The sequence below is a fragment of the Helianthus annuus genome, chromosome 10 (assembly GCF_002127325.2).
Source record: "Helianthus annuus cultivar XRQ/B chromosome 10, HanXRQr2.0-SUNRISE, whole genome shotgun sequence".
In the NCBI taxonomy this organism is placed as follows: domain Eukaryota; kingdom Viridiplantae; phylum Streptophyta; class Magnoliopsida; order Asterales; family Asteraceae; genus Helianthus; species Helianthus annuus.
The window spans coordinates 55,752,521-55,769,299 of NC_035442.2; the positions used below are offsets into that span (position 1 = coordinate 55,752,521).

At 37.4% G+C, this 16,779-nt stretch overlaps 1 protein-coding gene across 1 annotated transcript; it reads left to right on the plus strand.

Annotated features, from left to right (window-relative positions):
- Positions 1 to 314: 314 nt before the first annotated feature.
- Positions 315 to 1,279, plus strand: LOC110885558 (11 kDa late embryogenesis abundant protein-like). Its single transcript, XM_022133260.1, has 2 exons — positions 315 to 496; positions 912 to 1,279. The coding sequence occupies exons 1-2, from the start codon at positions 389 to 391 to the stop codon at positions 1,116 to 1,118; spliced, it is 315 nt and encodes a 104-aa protein (XP_021988952.1). The 5' UTR covers positions 315 to 388; the 3' UTR covers positions 1,119 to 1,279.
- The last annotated feature ends 15,500 nt before the right edge of the window (positions 1,280 to 16,779 follow it).

A 16,779-nucleotide genomic window follows, 5' to 3' on the forward strand; every position in this document is an offset into this window, starting at 1 on the left:
TTATTTGGTTTCGTCATAAACTTAATAGTGTATGAGAACATTTGAGGAATTGAAAAGCAAATAACTAAATAAAATTATAAATTCAAACTGAAACAATTTGTCAACTTAATTTATCAACAGAAAAATAATACTTATTTGTATCTTCCCAGAGGGAGTATATATCCTAAGTAACATGGTTATTGCCACCATCTATTGCTATCTCACCACCTGTCGAAACAAAGTCGGTGGCATGAAACCCTAAGACCACGTGGCATTCCCCAGTCACGTGGCATCAACCTACTCAACTAGCCACAGCTATATAATGCATACCTAACCTAACCAACTTAATACTTCACTTAACCATCCAGCAAACCGATCAGATCGACGAACCTTTTCAAAGTGAAACAAGATGCAGTCAGGCAAAAATGCAGCGGCGTCCGCCAAGGAGACCGCAGCGAACGTGGCGGCATCCGCAAAAGCCGGTATGGAAAAGACCAAAGCAAGTCTCCAAGAGAAGGTATATTTACTCGTAACTGAATCCACAACCAGTAGATATTGTTTTTGTTAAAATATATTGGTGGGGGCGACCCTTGAACTTTTCGCTCAGCAGTGGAGGGTGAAGAGTATGTAGTTTTCGTATTGAAAATTTTGAGTATATACGTTTTGACCCGGTTTTATAGAAATTTTTGGTGTATACGTTTTCGACCACCTGTTGAAAATCTCAAGCCCGAACTTTTTGCTTAGCGGTGGAAAGTTGAACGTATTTAGTTTTCGCATAGAAATTTTTTGGTATATACGTTTTGACCCCCGGTTTTATATAAATTTTTGGTGTATACGTTACTGGTCGAAAATCTCAAGCTTCGCTACTAGGTATAAATATATGATATGTTCATGAGTTTCAATAACATGAGTTTGTTTGTTCTTGAATATAGGGTGAAAAGATGACTGCTCATGACCCTATGCAGAAGGAAATGGCTAGAGAGAAGAAGGAAGAGAGGAAACACGAGGCGGAGTATGAGAAGCAGGCCGCGAAAGAGCACAACGCCGCGCAGAAACAGACCACCGGAATAGGCACCGGAACTCATAGCTACACGACCACCAATGTAACCGGCCATCGCACAGGCACCGGCGGGATTTAAACTTAGCGGACGTAAAGATGTGTTCCTTGATGGTTTTTTTTTTTAATGGAACTATGCTTTATTTGCTTGTGAGTTGCTGTTTTCCGAGTGTTGTATAGTTTGCTTATGATGTAATAAGGCACTACTTGTCATCAATAATACCTTTAAACCTTTTAAGGATACTTCCTCGGTGTGTATGTAACCAGAGATATCAATGATCATACATATGGTTTGGTCTTGTTATTCTTGTCCTAGAAACGAGTTCTGTATGATTTTCTAACATTTTGTCAATATTCTGTTTTTATTTTCTATTTACGGTACATGCTATATAAATATGTTGCATATTATCTTTATTTTATTTGTTGAAGCTATAAATTTATACACAACATTACAATAATCGTCATTAAGGTGGAAGCAGGTCATAAACAACGTACTAAAGCTTGTTTATGAGCAATCAAGTGAATCTTATTAATTGTTTACACACAACACAACCGAATAAAACTGTGCGCATGAGCCTTGTTACTTGTTTACATACAACACCGTCACTCTCAAGTGAACTCGAGGCAGGTAATTGAACCCAAACTTAAACGTGTTAAAATTTAGTTTATTTAATTTATTTTAGTATTTAATTTATTTTAGGGGCTGTTTGGCAACATCTGAATGGTTAAGTGCTGAACCAGTAAGAGGTCTGAACCATTAAGTGCTGAACCAGTGAGAGGTCTGAACCATTAAGAGCATGTATAATGCTTAACCGTTCAGAGGCAAATGTTTGACCAATTCAGATTAGAGGTCTTAACCATTCAGACTTTGTATAAATTTTAACTATTCAGAGGCAAATGTCTGAATCATTCAAACATGTGCTCGTGAAACAAACAGTCTAAACCATTAAGTGCTGAACTAGTAAGAGGTCTGAACCATTAAGAGACTCATTAAGAGGTAAACAAACAGCCCCTTAGTGAACTAAAAAATCGATTAAGTCGATCATAACTCGAACTTAAATGTGTTGAGTTGAACTCAATCTGAATTTATTTTTATTTTATTGAGCTAAAAAATCAATCAACTCGAACCAACTCAAACTTAAATGTGCTAAGTTGAACTCGAACTCAATTTATTTTATTGTAATTTATCTTATTGAGTTGAAAATTCAAGCTCGAGCCCCGCTACAAGAAAACCCAGCAGTACCAGCGACATCAATAGGGCGACGTCGTGCAATAGCGGCGTCAGCATCAACTGTCATTGCTATTGCACGGCGACACCACTATTGGTGTCGCCGGTAATAGATCAATCTGTGTGACTTTTTCAAGATTCACTCTTGGCCCTTGATGAATACATGATCAAAGGGCTGGTATTCTTCCCAAACAAACACGCACTTCATATTCAAAACTTTTTCATTCTCCTCAAAAAAACACAGCACCATCGTCACTTCAACAAAGCATCTTTACCGGAGCACCATCGTCACCGCAGCACCGTCGTCACCGGAGCATCTTCATCTTTACCGGAGGAACTTCTTCATCAGCGGAGCATCTTCTCAGAAAGCTAACTAGAGCATCTTCTTCATCAGCGGAGCATCTTCTTCAGCACCATTGTCACCGGAGTATCTTCTCTATCAACCACCACCGTAGTTCTATGTAGAAATTGTGTAGCTTTGTAGTTTTAGGTAAAAAACGACTTTGTTTTGTTTGATTGTATGGATTAAATACATGAGATTTGAATGATGATATAATGCTCCTTTGTCTTCCATCTTTGTTTGAGGTTTTGGATAACCAGTTTATTACTTCCAGGTTATTACTTCGTCTCCGGTGAAGTTTCAGGCAAAACTCCGGCTAAAGCATTAGCGATGATATGTACCAATAGCGGCGACCCTTTAGCGGCGACATAAGCGGTCTTTAGCGGCGATCTTTAGCGGCGACATAAGCGGTCTTGAGTGGTGACATCTGTCGCCCCTACTGCCCCGTTTTCTTGTAGTATAGATTGAACTTGAACTTAAACGGCTCCAGTTGAACTCGAGCTTAAACATGTCAAGTTGAACTCATACTTAAACATGTTTAATTTTGTTGAGCCTCGAGCCAGCCGTTTTTATCCTATATTTATACTACAATATTTCGTCTTAGAACAGTTAAATTTAGGAGAAGGACCCGTATTAGATTTTTATTTCCATAAATTGATTGAGGTGTCTCTTCAAACGGAGCAGAACAAAATTCTAAGTAAATAGGGATCGTAATGACACAGTTTCAAGACGAGTTTAGGTAATTCCAACCTCCATATCTGATTATAAAAGTTTGTCTCATTATACCCGGCTCAAATCCTGTCACGTATCTATCGAGTAATTAGCCGTCAGGTATGAAGTATACTCGTTAATTTATTAAAAATATTCATTAGGTAAACCCCGACAAAACATATTGTGAATCTATTGGGTAACTACTAATGAATATAGAATATATGTACATAATCATCATAATAACGTCTCCTAGTAGCTACAATGTATGAAAAAGAAATAAACAAAACATATCATAGCTTATAATTATGGAGTCTCTTATCAAACTATAAACTCATAGCATTAGATTTAGAAATTAAATATTTATTTGTTGTAATTCAAAACACAAATTAGCCGTGAATTAAGGATTACCGGGTATTTGAGTCTAGATTTAGAGACACTTTTTTTGACAAACGACAAAGTCAGGATATCAGGGATATATCATAGAGTAAACATTTCGTATAAATACAGTTATGGTACAAAACGTACGAATGATATAGAAAAATAAAAAAAGGTGATGACATTTTCGTAATTATTCTATTAATAAAGTAATTATCAAAATTACTCTACAAATGCATTAAACAACATAAAATTTAAAATTATTCTACAAATATATCATAATTACAGAGGCTAAAATTAAAGATGATCACATGTTTAATTTACACTCATATAGAAGGTAATAAACATGTTATTAATTATGAATAATGAATTTTAATAATTTTATCTATTGCTTTTTGGCTGACAATAGTCCCAACTTCAAATGTCGCAACCCCCGTCCCCTTATTACCCGGGAACGGGCGGCCGCGGCCAGTATCAGTGGTATCGGTGTTTATCATTATTTGGCAACGGAATTTACATCGGTACTGTAGTTAGGAAATATTTTATCAGAGTAAAACACCACATTTTATATTAATAAATATATTGGGATAAAACCCAACTTTTCATTACAAACTAATTTATAGGGATAAACCTTATTTTATTGAAATAAAACTTATTCTTTATTTTTAGTAACTTTTATAGCCACTTTTCCAAGCCTTCAGTGCTGTCCAGCTGGCTTCTATTTGGCTTTCACATTTTGTTACCTGAAACGCACTTAAAAACATTTTGTCAGTGGGAAATACTGGTGAGTGAATCCCAATTTAATCAAGACAGTTTTTATCAGTTTTTAGTTATTGAGAGTGTAAGTGCAGTTCCTGCAGGGTAACTGTCGCTTATCAGTTCTGGTCAACCAAATCAGAAGTCCAAGTTAAAGTCAACGATAATGAAGAATTCAAGACCACATGAAGACCATGCACTGATCAAGGGGGAGTTTGTTAATGCACTTTGGGTGAAAAGTGCATGCCTTCCAATTGTTAGGGTTTTTATTGTACATGTCTTGAAACTTAGTCCAAGGTTTATCCTTGGACAAGTTGTCCAAGTTTCTGTCTAAGAATTTTGGTCAGGGGGTTGGTTTTAGTGTAGATTGGTTTGTCCGAGCTTTACTCCCTAGTCTATATATATGTGTTGTATAGGATTATGGTACATACACACACAGAAGAACAAGAAGAACCCTTGAGTGCTTGGTGCACCTCTCACAAGATTCCATCCATTCTCCATCACTCTGTGTATTCTAGAGAGAGAGGGAGACTATGTGTTAGTGAGAGAAAGCTAGGGTTTAGATCTTTGTGATCTACATCCAGCTTGTAGATGATGTATACTCCTTTGGTTTATGTAATCTGTGATGACTGATTCATCAATAAAGAGATTCATCTTCTACATATTTCTATCTTGTTCATATTTTGTTCTTCATGTCTTGAAATCAAGTGCAATATTTGATGTTCGTCATCGATCCGGTGCTTTCACAGTGGTATCAGAGCATGGTTACCGATTCGGAATGGTCTAACCGCCTTCCGAATCACCATTGCTCTTGATTTGATGTTTGTTTCCGCCAAACATCTTGAAGACTTGAAGATTTTGGTCCAGATATGAAGATATTCGAGCTGTGTTGGGGAGAACTGCAGGGTTTTTGGTAGATCTAGGGTTTTGATCTGAAAAAGGCTCTGTCCGGATTTTTGTAAGTGTTTTACTAGTCCGAGTTTCCATTCTGTTGTAGGATCGTTTGCTGACCCGATGAGTCGTTTAGAAGAGATCTTAGACTAATCCAGAGGCGGAATTCATTGAATTAGTCTTTGTAAAGCTTGATTTCACTCTTTAACGTCTCCTGTATTGATTATATATCAGATTACAAGTTCGTGGAGACAATCGGACAGGGCTTCGCCTTTACACCTTGAAAACACACACACCAGACTACCTGGAACCGCTCATATGTCCATATATATAGGAGTTATGGGCCGCTCATATGGACAAGTCCATATGAGCGATCCACATGACTGCCACTCAAGCGATCCAAGAATAAGTCACTATGAGCGGTCCAGCATCTAATCCATATAAGCGATCCTATCTAAAACAAGTTTTCTCATTTTCCGTTCACTATACAATCAGCCCTATCCTAAGACTCGAACTAAGATGTAGTCGACAGACAACTGCACCAACAGACTCCCCCTTGAATGTTGACGGAATCTTCAGTGAGAGTCTTCAATCATTTCCAGCTCTTCACTCTTGTTCGGTCTTCTTCAGGAACTCAGCCTGGAATCAAATCTTCTACAGGAACTTCTCCCTGAAAACATATGCCTGGATCTTTCTCTGGTTTTAACTATCATCAAACTCCCCCTATCATCATGCTAGGATCTCTGTCTGGAAATCGTTATCACCATTGAAATCAACTCCTGGCTTTCTCTGTAGCAACAGGATCAGAAACCTGCAAAACTCAACCACTCTATCACAAAACAAAATAATTGTGATTCAACTTAATGAATCAACTAATCATTTGATAACTTTTTTCAATTAACCACTGATTCACAAATTTGAAACATTCCAATTTCTGATTCAATCTAATGAATCATTTTAAACATTTCAAACAATTTAACCAACCTGTCTGTTCATCAAGTTTAGCCTTTGAGATTTTGAAAATCAGCTCTTCAACATCAGTCGTCAAAAATCTTTTTGGATTTTTCAAAATATGAAACGTAAATGTACAGACAAGAATTTAAACGCAGAACAAACATATTTTTGTGAGTTTGTGCAAGAGGATCATATCAGTTTTTGAGACACATCACAAGCACCGTTAAGCTTCTAATCATTTTAAGTTCTAAACGATTCACGTAGATTGACGATATAATTGTCCTCTTAAATTTTTATACAATTTTCAATCTATTCAGGATACTATTTAGATGTTTTATGAATTTTTATAAAATTTAAAAAAAAAAAATAGAAAATTTGAAAATGTCAAAAACATTAAAAATTGTAAAAATGAGTTTTGTTGCGAAACAAGAGGAAATGATAGTAAATCAGTGGACTATCGCAGCACGCTAAAGAAATGTAATGCAAAATGTGATAAACGGTCTCACTGATGATGTGACGATAGGTTTTTATACATTTAGTAGATTTATTCGGGATATAAACCTAAAATTTCAAACTTGTGAAATTCATGTGTCCCACCTCTTGAATATACTCCCGTATCCAGAATCCCAATATTCAGTCTTACAGGTATGAACACTACAATGATGTCTGTATATAAATTAGGGGAAAGATGCGAAAACTGAGGGATCTCAGGTCAGAACTTCCGTTCAGCAGAGAGATATCAGCTTCGACTTAGCAGTGTGTCCCCTTTAGAGGATCTTTTTAGCTACAACAGATGATTATCAATTTTATTGTCTAATCAACTGAGGGCTTTATGCTATGTTTCAAGCATTTTGCGGAAAGTATTAGCCAAGGACTAGGTCAGAACTACCGTTCAGCAGAAGTCCCGGAATAATACCCCAGACATCATAGAGTATAAACACCTAGTATATCAGAATACGAGATCTTTCAAACGAGATTTCAGGGGTTACCTATATATCCAAGCAGTGTTCCCCACGAATTTCACAAGTTTGAAATTTTAGGTTTATATCCCGAATAAATCTACTAAATGTATAAAAACCTATCGTCACATCATCAGTGAGACCATTTATCACATTTTGCATTACATTTCTTTAGCGTGCTGTGATAGTCCACTGATTTACTATCATTTCCTCTTGTTTCGCAACAAAACTCATTTTTACAATTTTTAATGTTTTTGACATTTTCAAATTTTCTATTTTTTTTTTAAATTTTACTCCCCCTAAAATCAAAATATGTTTCAATTTTGATTTTCTGGGAAAATTTGAAACAAAATGTACAAAAAACGACAACATGATGAGAATCACATCAATTCTCCATCCACCTGGCATAAACAATCAGAACTCCCCCTCACAACAAACTATTTTCCCATAATGATTTCAAAACACTTAAGTTTGTTTTAATCAGAATGGTTTTTCCGGAAAATAAGTTTCGTTATTTTTACCTTTTGTAAAATGGGGTTCAAATCATCACTTTGTTTACCAAATTCTTGAATGATAATTAAATCAAGTCCAATTCAATGACCTTGATTTAACCACTTGTAAGATCTACACCAATCACTACCATACAACCACTTGTAGGTTTAGCAATTAAACTCTTCAAACCTGTTTTTCAACCAATTACCATCTTTAGGTTGAATTCTCAAGATGCCGATTCCTACTCCTCGCTTACAAACCTGGGAGTTCCGGCAAGTCCTGCAACTTCTCAAACAGATTTAGAAAAATGCCGATTCATGATCCGCAATACCATCTTGGGATCTCCGGCAAGTTAGGGTTTTTCATTTAAACAGATTCACCCAAGCCTGACGATCCTTGGGTGATTTCGAATTCTTGTTCAACAATGGTGGAAAATTTGCATCATCCATTACTAAACCTGAATTCTCCTTTTTTACTTCAACCAAAGGCTCCTCTGGTTTTAACGAACCAGAATCATTGCCTGAATGTGGCTTGTCTGATTTTGACCTATCAGATTCATCGCCGACATGTGGCTCCTTTGTTTCCGAAGAAACAGATTCATCGCCACAGAATGTTACCTTTTTCTTCTTCTTCTCCTCTTTTGTCCCCAGATTTGTATCTGATGAATTCTTTTTGCTTGTCTTTGCAACTGAGGGAGTAGATTCATCAGAACTGTTATTCTATTTATCCCGTGAACCCGAGGACAAAATCTTCTCAAGATACTCTCTCGCCTTCTTTCTCTTTTTCCTCAGTCTGTCTTTCTGCCCCTGTGAAAGCTTTACTTTCTTTTCTTGAGTTGACTGTTCTTGAACTTTAGGTTTCAGAACCTTCTGTTCCTGGGGCTTGACTTTGACTGGAATCTTTTTTGCCGATTTCTGAGAATTAGCCCTCAATCTTTCATTCGATTTCCTTGGGCAATATATGGCAACGTGACCTTTGATGTTGCAATTAAAGCACCTTCTGGTCTCATAACTCCAATACTGGCAGTTAACAGCAATGTGTCCGTGATATCCGCAGCTGTAACACACTCTGTTATCGTACCGATCACCATTTTGAGTCCAAACGCTCAGATCAAAGCATTGTTTGGCTTGGTGATATTCTTTTCTCAAACTTGCTGGATTTTGCTTTGAAGCACTGTGGTCCAACCTGCACCACTTATTACCAACAATTTTTGAGTTTTCATTTTTTACTTTTTGTGATTTTTTCTTTTGATTGGATGAACGATCTGATGAACTTTTAATATCTTTTTGAGCAATTTTCTCATTTTTAATTTTTTGTTTCTGTTCTGCTTTCTTCTTCAAAGATTTTTGCTTCGAGCATTCACCCTTTTCAGTTGATTGCAGAACAGTGTTCTGAAATTTTTCCTTTTTATCATCAGATTTTTCACCACAATCTTTAACTTTGACTTTGTCAAAGTTTGTGACTTTGTCACTCATTGGAACAGAGTTGATTGGTTTTGGACAAGGAATATTCAACTTGTCAGATGAAGTTACAAAACCGATCAATTTCTTTTCAAGTTCATCAATTCTGTTCCTCGAATTCTCAGCTTCACTTTCAAGCTGAGAGATTCTTTCAAGATGAGACTTGATTGAATTTTCATTTTCATTTTTCAAGTTTTCAAGAACATATTTTTCATTTTCCAAAACATTTATCTGTTCTTGAAGTTTCACTTCATTAGCTTTCAGATTTTTGTTCTCCAATTTTATCCAGAAATCTTCATTTTCTGATGATTTCTGTTTGCTTTCAAAAACCTTTACATTTTCTTTCAACTTCTTGTTTTCCAATGTCAAACTGTTCAGATTACTTAACAGTTTGTCATTTTCAACTTTCAACTTCTCACAATTTTCCTGAACCATAAGAATCTGCTTATCATCAGCTTGCTTCACATCTTCTAGCTTCTTGACTTCCGATGTCAAACTTTCCGCATCCTTCAAGAGTTTGTCATTTTCAGTCTTGAAGCGGTCACATTTTGAACAAACTGATGCAGAACTTGAATTTTCATTCTTCACGGATTCTTCAATCTTCGGCACTTGTTCTTTCTCTATCTTATAAGTACCTGTACCAAAGATTGTAACAAGATCAAGAGGATTTCTATTATCATCAATATAACAGCCTCTTTTCATATCATACACCGACTTTCTTTTTGTTCCCAAACAAAAATTGATTCTTTTGTTTATTTCTTTTATCACTTCTAAACTCAAATCTTCCAAATTTATTTTTATCTTATCCAATAATTCTCTCTTCTTTTGATAATTCTCATAATCGTGATTTTTAAGTTCGCCGATGAATTTATTCAGAGTTAATTTTGAAAAATTAGAATTTTCTTTCAAATTTTTCAAAACATCATCCCATTCAACTGATAAACCATTAGCGAACTTTGATACCATCTCAGCTTCTGATATCACTATTTGATTTTCCTTCAAATAGTCTATCAAACGATCAAAACGTTTCTCCAGATCATCCAATTTTTCATCTTTCTTACTCAAAAAGCCTTTGAAACGTTCATACCAAATTTCTTTTGATATTTTCTGATACGAACTACTAAGATATCCTCGATACCAACTATTCATTCTCTCAAGATCATTGTTTTCTTGCACATCAAACCTCATAGTCATTTTCCAAAATATCCCGACAAATATTTTGTGAACACAAACACGAACCAGATGTCCAAATCAGAGAATCGAATGAGCGAACCAAACAATCCAGACCAAATAAGCGGTCCAAGCTAAACCTATGAGCGGTCCAGACAACTGTACTAATAAGCGGTTCAGACAGATTCTGTTCGAGCGGTTCCAGAACTGTTCGAACGAGCGGTTCACACACTGATCGGATAAGCGATTCAAGCAATTTAACTTGGAGCGGTTCACAATTTCTAATTTGGAGCGATCCAAGTTCAATTGATCAAATGAGCGGTCCAACTATGTCTGAACGGGCGGTCCAAGAACTATACAATTTCGAGCGGTCCAACAATGTTCAGAAACGCGATCCAATTTCGGACATCAATTTGATCCACTATTTCTTTGAATTTCAACACCAAACTTTCCAGGATTTGTCTTTGTACTAACGTGCACAATCCCTGAGATTTTGAGCAAGTTTCGACCGTGAAAAATATCTGAATCTGAAAAAGAATGAGTAGAAGAGAGAAATTCGAGCGAAAATCGAGCTAAACGGTAAGAATTCTTCCTCCTGAGCTCTGATACCACTTGTAGGATCGTTTGCTGACCCGATGAGTCGTTTAGAAGAGATCTTAGACTAATCCAGAGGCGGAATTCATTGAATTAGTCTTTGTAAAGCTTGATTTCACTCTTTAACGTCTCCTGTATTGATTATATATCAGATTACAAGTTCGTGGAGACAATCGGACAGGGCTTCGCCTTTACACCTTGAAAACACACACACCAGACTACCTGGAACCGCTCATATGTCCATATATATAGGAGTTATGGGCCGCTCATATGGACAAGTCCATATGAGCGATCCACATGACTGCCACTCAAGCGATCCAAGAATAAGTCACTATGAGCGGTCCAGCATCTAATCCATATAAGCGATCCTATCTAAAACAAGTTTTCTCATTTTCCGTTCACTATACAATCAGCCCTATCCTAAGACTCGAACTAAGATGTAGTCGACAGACAACTGCACCAACATCTGTGTCTGTGTTTCCGGTGTTTTGGTGAACCAGTGTGAAGTCACACTGGGGAAATAATCCAGAAGCTTTTCTTTGAGCGTTGTCCGAGTTTTTACTCACATTTCTTTAGACTCCGAGTTTGAAGTCAGCAAAACTGGGTGTGTGTTCTGAGTTTACTTATCCGACTTTGAGGTACTCCGAGTTTTACACTCTATCCGTCCGAGTTTTAGTCTGGTTCCGAGTTTTTGGTTTCTTGGCCCAAGTTTCTTGTTCTTTATATTCCGGGTTTTACTTTCTAAGCATTTCAATCATTCCAAGTTTAAGTTTTTGTCTTAAATGGTCTGAGTTTTAGGATTACATCATTTCCGGGTTTTATTGTTTAAAAGTTGGTCCGGGTTTTACCTTTCAAAATAGTGACCGGGTTTTTCAGTTTGAAAGTCTTTTTATCTGGGTTTTACCTCTGAACAAGTGTCTGGAGTTTAAGAGGTGTTTTCGGGTTTCCCTGTTACGTTCCGGGTTTCCTTGTCACAACCTTCCGTTCCGAGTTCTAACTGTTTCTCGGTTTGTTTGCTTTCTTTTAACCAATGTCCGGGTTTATATCTATGTGAGGGTTAAATTTATTCCGAGTTTTCGAGTGTTTAAAACTCTTAAAACTCTTCTGAGTTTTCAGTCCGAACTTTTAAAACATGAAGCTCAGTTCTGAGTTTTCAAGTGTATGATCGAGTGTTTAAAACTCTTAAAACTCTTCTGAGTTTTCAGTTCTGAGTGTTTTAAAACATGAAGCTCAGTTCTGAGTTTTCAGTCTGAACTTTTAAAACTCTTCCGAGTTTTTGAGTATCAGCAGTTCCGAATTTTAAAACAGATTATTCCGAGTGTTTAATAGTCCATTCTGAGCCTTAGCTGTGGATCTGATCTAATTCCGGTTTTTAATCAGTTCCGATATGTTTCAATTCTGATATCAAAAGTTTTACTTCTGACTTGTGTTCAAAAGTTTCACTTCCGAGTTTTGTTTAAAGGTTTGTTGGTGTTGTTTCCGAGTTTAGTGTGTTATAGCTCTGAGTTTTAACAACAACAGTCTGATGTTCACAGCTTTTAAAGTCCGAGTTTTTTCTGTCCGAGTTTTAGTTCCGAGTTTTAACCACTTTTGGAGTGCGAGCTTTAAAGTCGGATTGGAACTGTTGGGTTTGTTCCAAGTTGTTCCGAGTTTTAAGTTTTAATAAGTCTGTGTTATTAAAATTTGGTTCCGAGTTTATTGTTCCGGGTTTCTTCAGAGTTTCCTTTATTTCTTTGCTTGTTTCGAATTCCTTTGTATTTTACATACTGTTCTGATGATCTGATCCAACGTTTCAAGAGCTTTCGGGTTTTACGAGTTCCGAATTTTCTAGAATTCCGGGTTACCTGGGGTACCGGATTTTTAGCTAAATTTAGAAGTTTGTGTTGTTCAGAAGTTTCGAGGTGTGCATGTTCCGAGTTTTTCTAGTTATTCTGGGTTACCTGGGGTACCGGATAACTAACTAAGAGTCAGAATTATTTGTAGTTTGGAAACTTGAAGTCGGCTTCAGATTATCAAAAAGTTTTATGGTACTTATGTTGTCTGGATCAAGTGAGGAGGTGAAGAGAATAAGACTTGCTTGGATTTTTGTATTGTTTACAAAGAAATAGGGGGAGTAAAAATTTTGAAATTCCTGTTTTCTTTGTAAACCAAAAGCTTGTGGTGCTACATCGAAACAAGTTCATGTTTACTATCTTTGAGATTAACTTAGTGTTAATCTTACCGGTGGTGAAGTGTTTATAACATGAAGCAAGTTAGAGCTAGTGTATGATTGAGTTTTGTCAAGTTTGTTCGAGGTTTAATCAAGTGTTGACGTGATGAAGCAAATTGTTCGTTGGCAACTAGTTGAAGGTCATGCCTTTATCATATGCCGGTTAGAGTAGAGAAGATTAGTCTTCTTGGTACCTCTTCCAAGTTGGTGACTGATCGGATTCTCGAAATAGGGGTTCTTACATTGAGGGGGAGATCAGAGACGAAAGTCATCGGGAAATTGTTGGATTTGTGAAGATACGAGATTGGATCTTGAAGATTCTAGATGAAATGATCTCAGACACTAAGTTGAAGACCTTGATCAAGATGGTGAGTGTACATTTTCAAAGTCTGGTTTGTTATTAACTTATCGAACCAAACTTCATGTCTTTGCGGAATTTTGAAGTTTTTGATGTTAGGCATTGGAAATCCAACGTTTCGTTCTTCTACCGGTTAAGTTTGAAGATTAATGTATCGAGCGATATTCTTACATGTGGTTGTAGGTCGGTTCGCGTTAACTTGATTCTGGAGTAGTTTGAGGGGGAGGATCTGCAGTGTTTGATGTCGGATTCTTCGGGTTTCTCAAAGCGGCCATTTAAGTGATCGTCAGCAAGTCTTTAATTAGAAGGGTTGAAGATCGCTGTGCTCTACCTAAAAGATTAAGTCTCAGCTAAAGTTGAAAGCATGTATGATATCATCAGTCAAGGGGGAGTCTGTAAGTGCAGTATCCGGTGATTGAAGATTATCGATGCCACACAGAACTGATAGCAACAGTTAAGGGGGAGACTGTAAGTGCAGTTCCTGCAGGGTAACTGTCGCTTATCAATTCTGGTCAACCAAATCAGAAGTCCAAGTTAAAGTCAACGATAATGAAGAATACAAGACCACATGAAGACCATGCACTGATCAAGGGGGAGTTTGTTAATGCACTTTGGGTGAAAAGTGCATGCCTTCCAATTGTTAGGGTTTTTATTGTACATGTCTTGAAACTTAGTCCAACGTTTATCCTTGGACAAGTTGTCCAAGTTTCTGTCTAAGAATTTTGGTCAGGGGTTTGGTTTTAGTGTAGATTGGTTTGTCCGAGCTTTAGTCCCTAGTCTATATATATGTGTTGTATAGGATTAGGGTACATACACACACAGAAGAACAAGAAGAACCCTTGAGTGCTTGGTGCACCTCTCACAAGATTCCATTCATTCTCCATCACTGTGTGTATTCTAGAGAGAGAGGGAGACTATGTGTTAGTGAGAGAAAGCTAGGGTTTAGATCTTTGTGATCTAAATCCAGCTTGTAGATGATGTATACTCCTTTGGTTTATGTAATCTATGATGACTGATTCATCAATAAAGAGATTCATCTTCTACATATTTCTATCTTGTTCATATTTTGTTCTTCATGTCTTGAAATCAAGTGCAATGTTTGATGTTCGTCATCGATCCGGTGCTTTCACAGAGTGCGATCTCGCAATTACATTTGTTTACCATTCTACCTTAATTACCACCCACGGTATTGTCAACCCCGACTTGTGGTCATGTTACTACTCATAGTGTAGTAACAAATTTTGTATACAAAACCCCAACATATCGACGATAATTGTAGAATGAGTAAATTACAAGTTTTGTCCTTTATGTTTGTCCCAAATTTCAGGCGCTGTCCTTTACCTTTAAAATTGATGAGTTTTGTCCTTAATGTTTCAAAATCTTGCACGTTATGTCCTTTAGGGCAAACCCAGTTAGATTTTTTAGTTAAATCGGATTACACAAAGGTCATGTGCAAGACACATGAGGGCAATATAGTCCTTTCAGCCTTTATTTTAAATTTATATTTTATATAAATCATAAAACCAGTCTCTCTCTCTCTCCAAATACTTTCTCTCACTCAACTGTGTATCTCTCTCTCTCTAGATCCTGGTTTCTTCTTTGATGAAGCACCACTACCATGGCCAACCCCCACCTTCTAAACCATTACCACTGCACAACCACTCCCCTACCGGTCTTCTTCTCCGGTGAAGCACCACCCCACCACGCACCTGCTAAAAAGCCCGATTCTCATTTTTTCTAAAAGAGGGTTTCAGATTTAAGGAAAAAAAAACAGGTTATACAGAGGGTTTCAGATCTAAGCCAGATCTGGTCGGAGAAGAAAAATCGGCGGCAGCGGTGGTCATAGGCGGCGTAGTGATGTGTGGTCCGATAACCACCCGTTTTATTTAGGAAGTCGGTCTACAAACATGATTGATGCCGACCAGGTTAAGAAGTTCCGTAAGAAGTTCGGTGGAGATGGTGGGTTGGATCAGTTTATGCAGATTCCGACGCTCAAGGGTGAGATTATTATTCCTCCTAAACGGAAAGCTACCGGTAAACGCAAGAAGAAGTAAGTTTAATTGAGAGTTTAATTTTGTCTAGTGTTATTTGATTTGATGACATATTTCAGTGGATATGGTCTCTGTGTGTGTTTACTTCAATTAGTCGAAAGCCCTATCACTGCAAATCCACCATTTTCTTCTACTACCCAAACCTGTCACATGATTGATCTGCAAATCCAACGAGAGAGAGACCGATTTTGGGTTAGTGGTGAACAGTGGTGGTGGGGAAAGGGTGGAACCTGGACGGAGGCGGGTTAGCGACATCTCAGATATGGAGGGGAGCGTATGGGAAACGAGAGTTGGATGATGACGGTGGATGTGAGGGTGGCAGGTGCAGGTGGTGGTGGATCTGGATGAGAGCAGATGGGGAACAGGAGGTGGTGGTTGGTGGGGGCGGGTTAGGGTGGGGTTGGTGGTAGTGGTTGATGGTGGGGGTGGTGGTTGGTGGCGGTGGACTAATGTGTGAGAGAGAGGGAGGGGTGGACTGATAGAGAGACATGGAAATAGATATTAACTTTTAATATTTAATTTTGATATATTTTTATTTAAATAATTAGATAAAAGGACTAAAAACCCTTGTGTTATCTGATTTAACAAAAAAATTAACTGGATTTGCCTTAAAGGACATAACATGCATGATTTTGAAACATTAAGGACAAAACTCATCAATTTTAAAGGTAAAGGACAGCGCCTGAAATTTGGGACAAACATAAAGGACAAAACTTGTAATTTACTCTTGTAGAATTACAAATACTCAATCACTGTTAATTATGATTTAAAACATTGAGGCTTTGTAAATTAGTTTGCAAAAAGGAGGATTACTCACATTGCAACTTTAGGGTTTTTCCTGTGATTTTTCTGGTTATAATCTATTAATTACACAATGCAAACGTGTTAGTATAATAACCCAATATTTACATTAGTTATACCCTTCCCGAGACAGAACTCCAACGACTACGTCGGGCAGAACCTCGACAGCCGTTATGGAGCACTAGATCAATCGGGCAGCGTATCTAATACGTAACCAGGGGTTATGAAACTTACAACGAGGCAGAACTTCGTTAATTAGGGGGTATAATGCCTGGAGATTATGTCTACTATGCAGAAATTGAGAGAGAATCGAGGTAGTGAGCGATTGTAAACTGAAGGCTGATGGTTGCTATTTATAGTGTCTATTCGACACTTTGTTGCGCCCCGCGAAGGT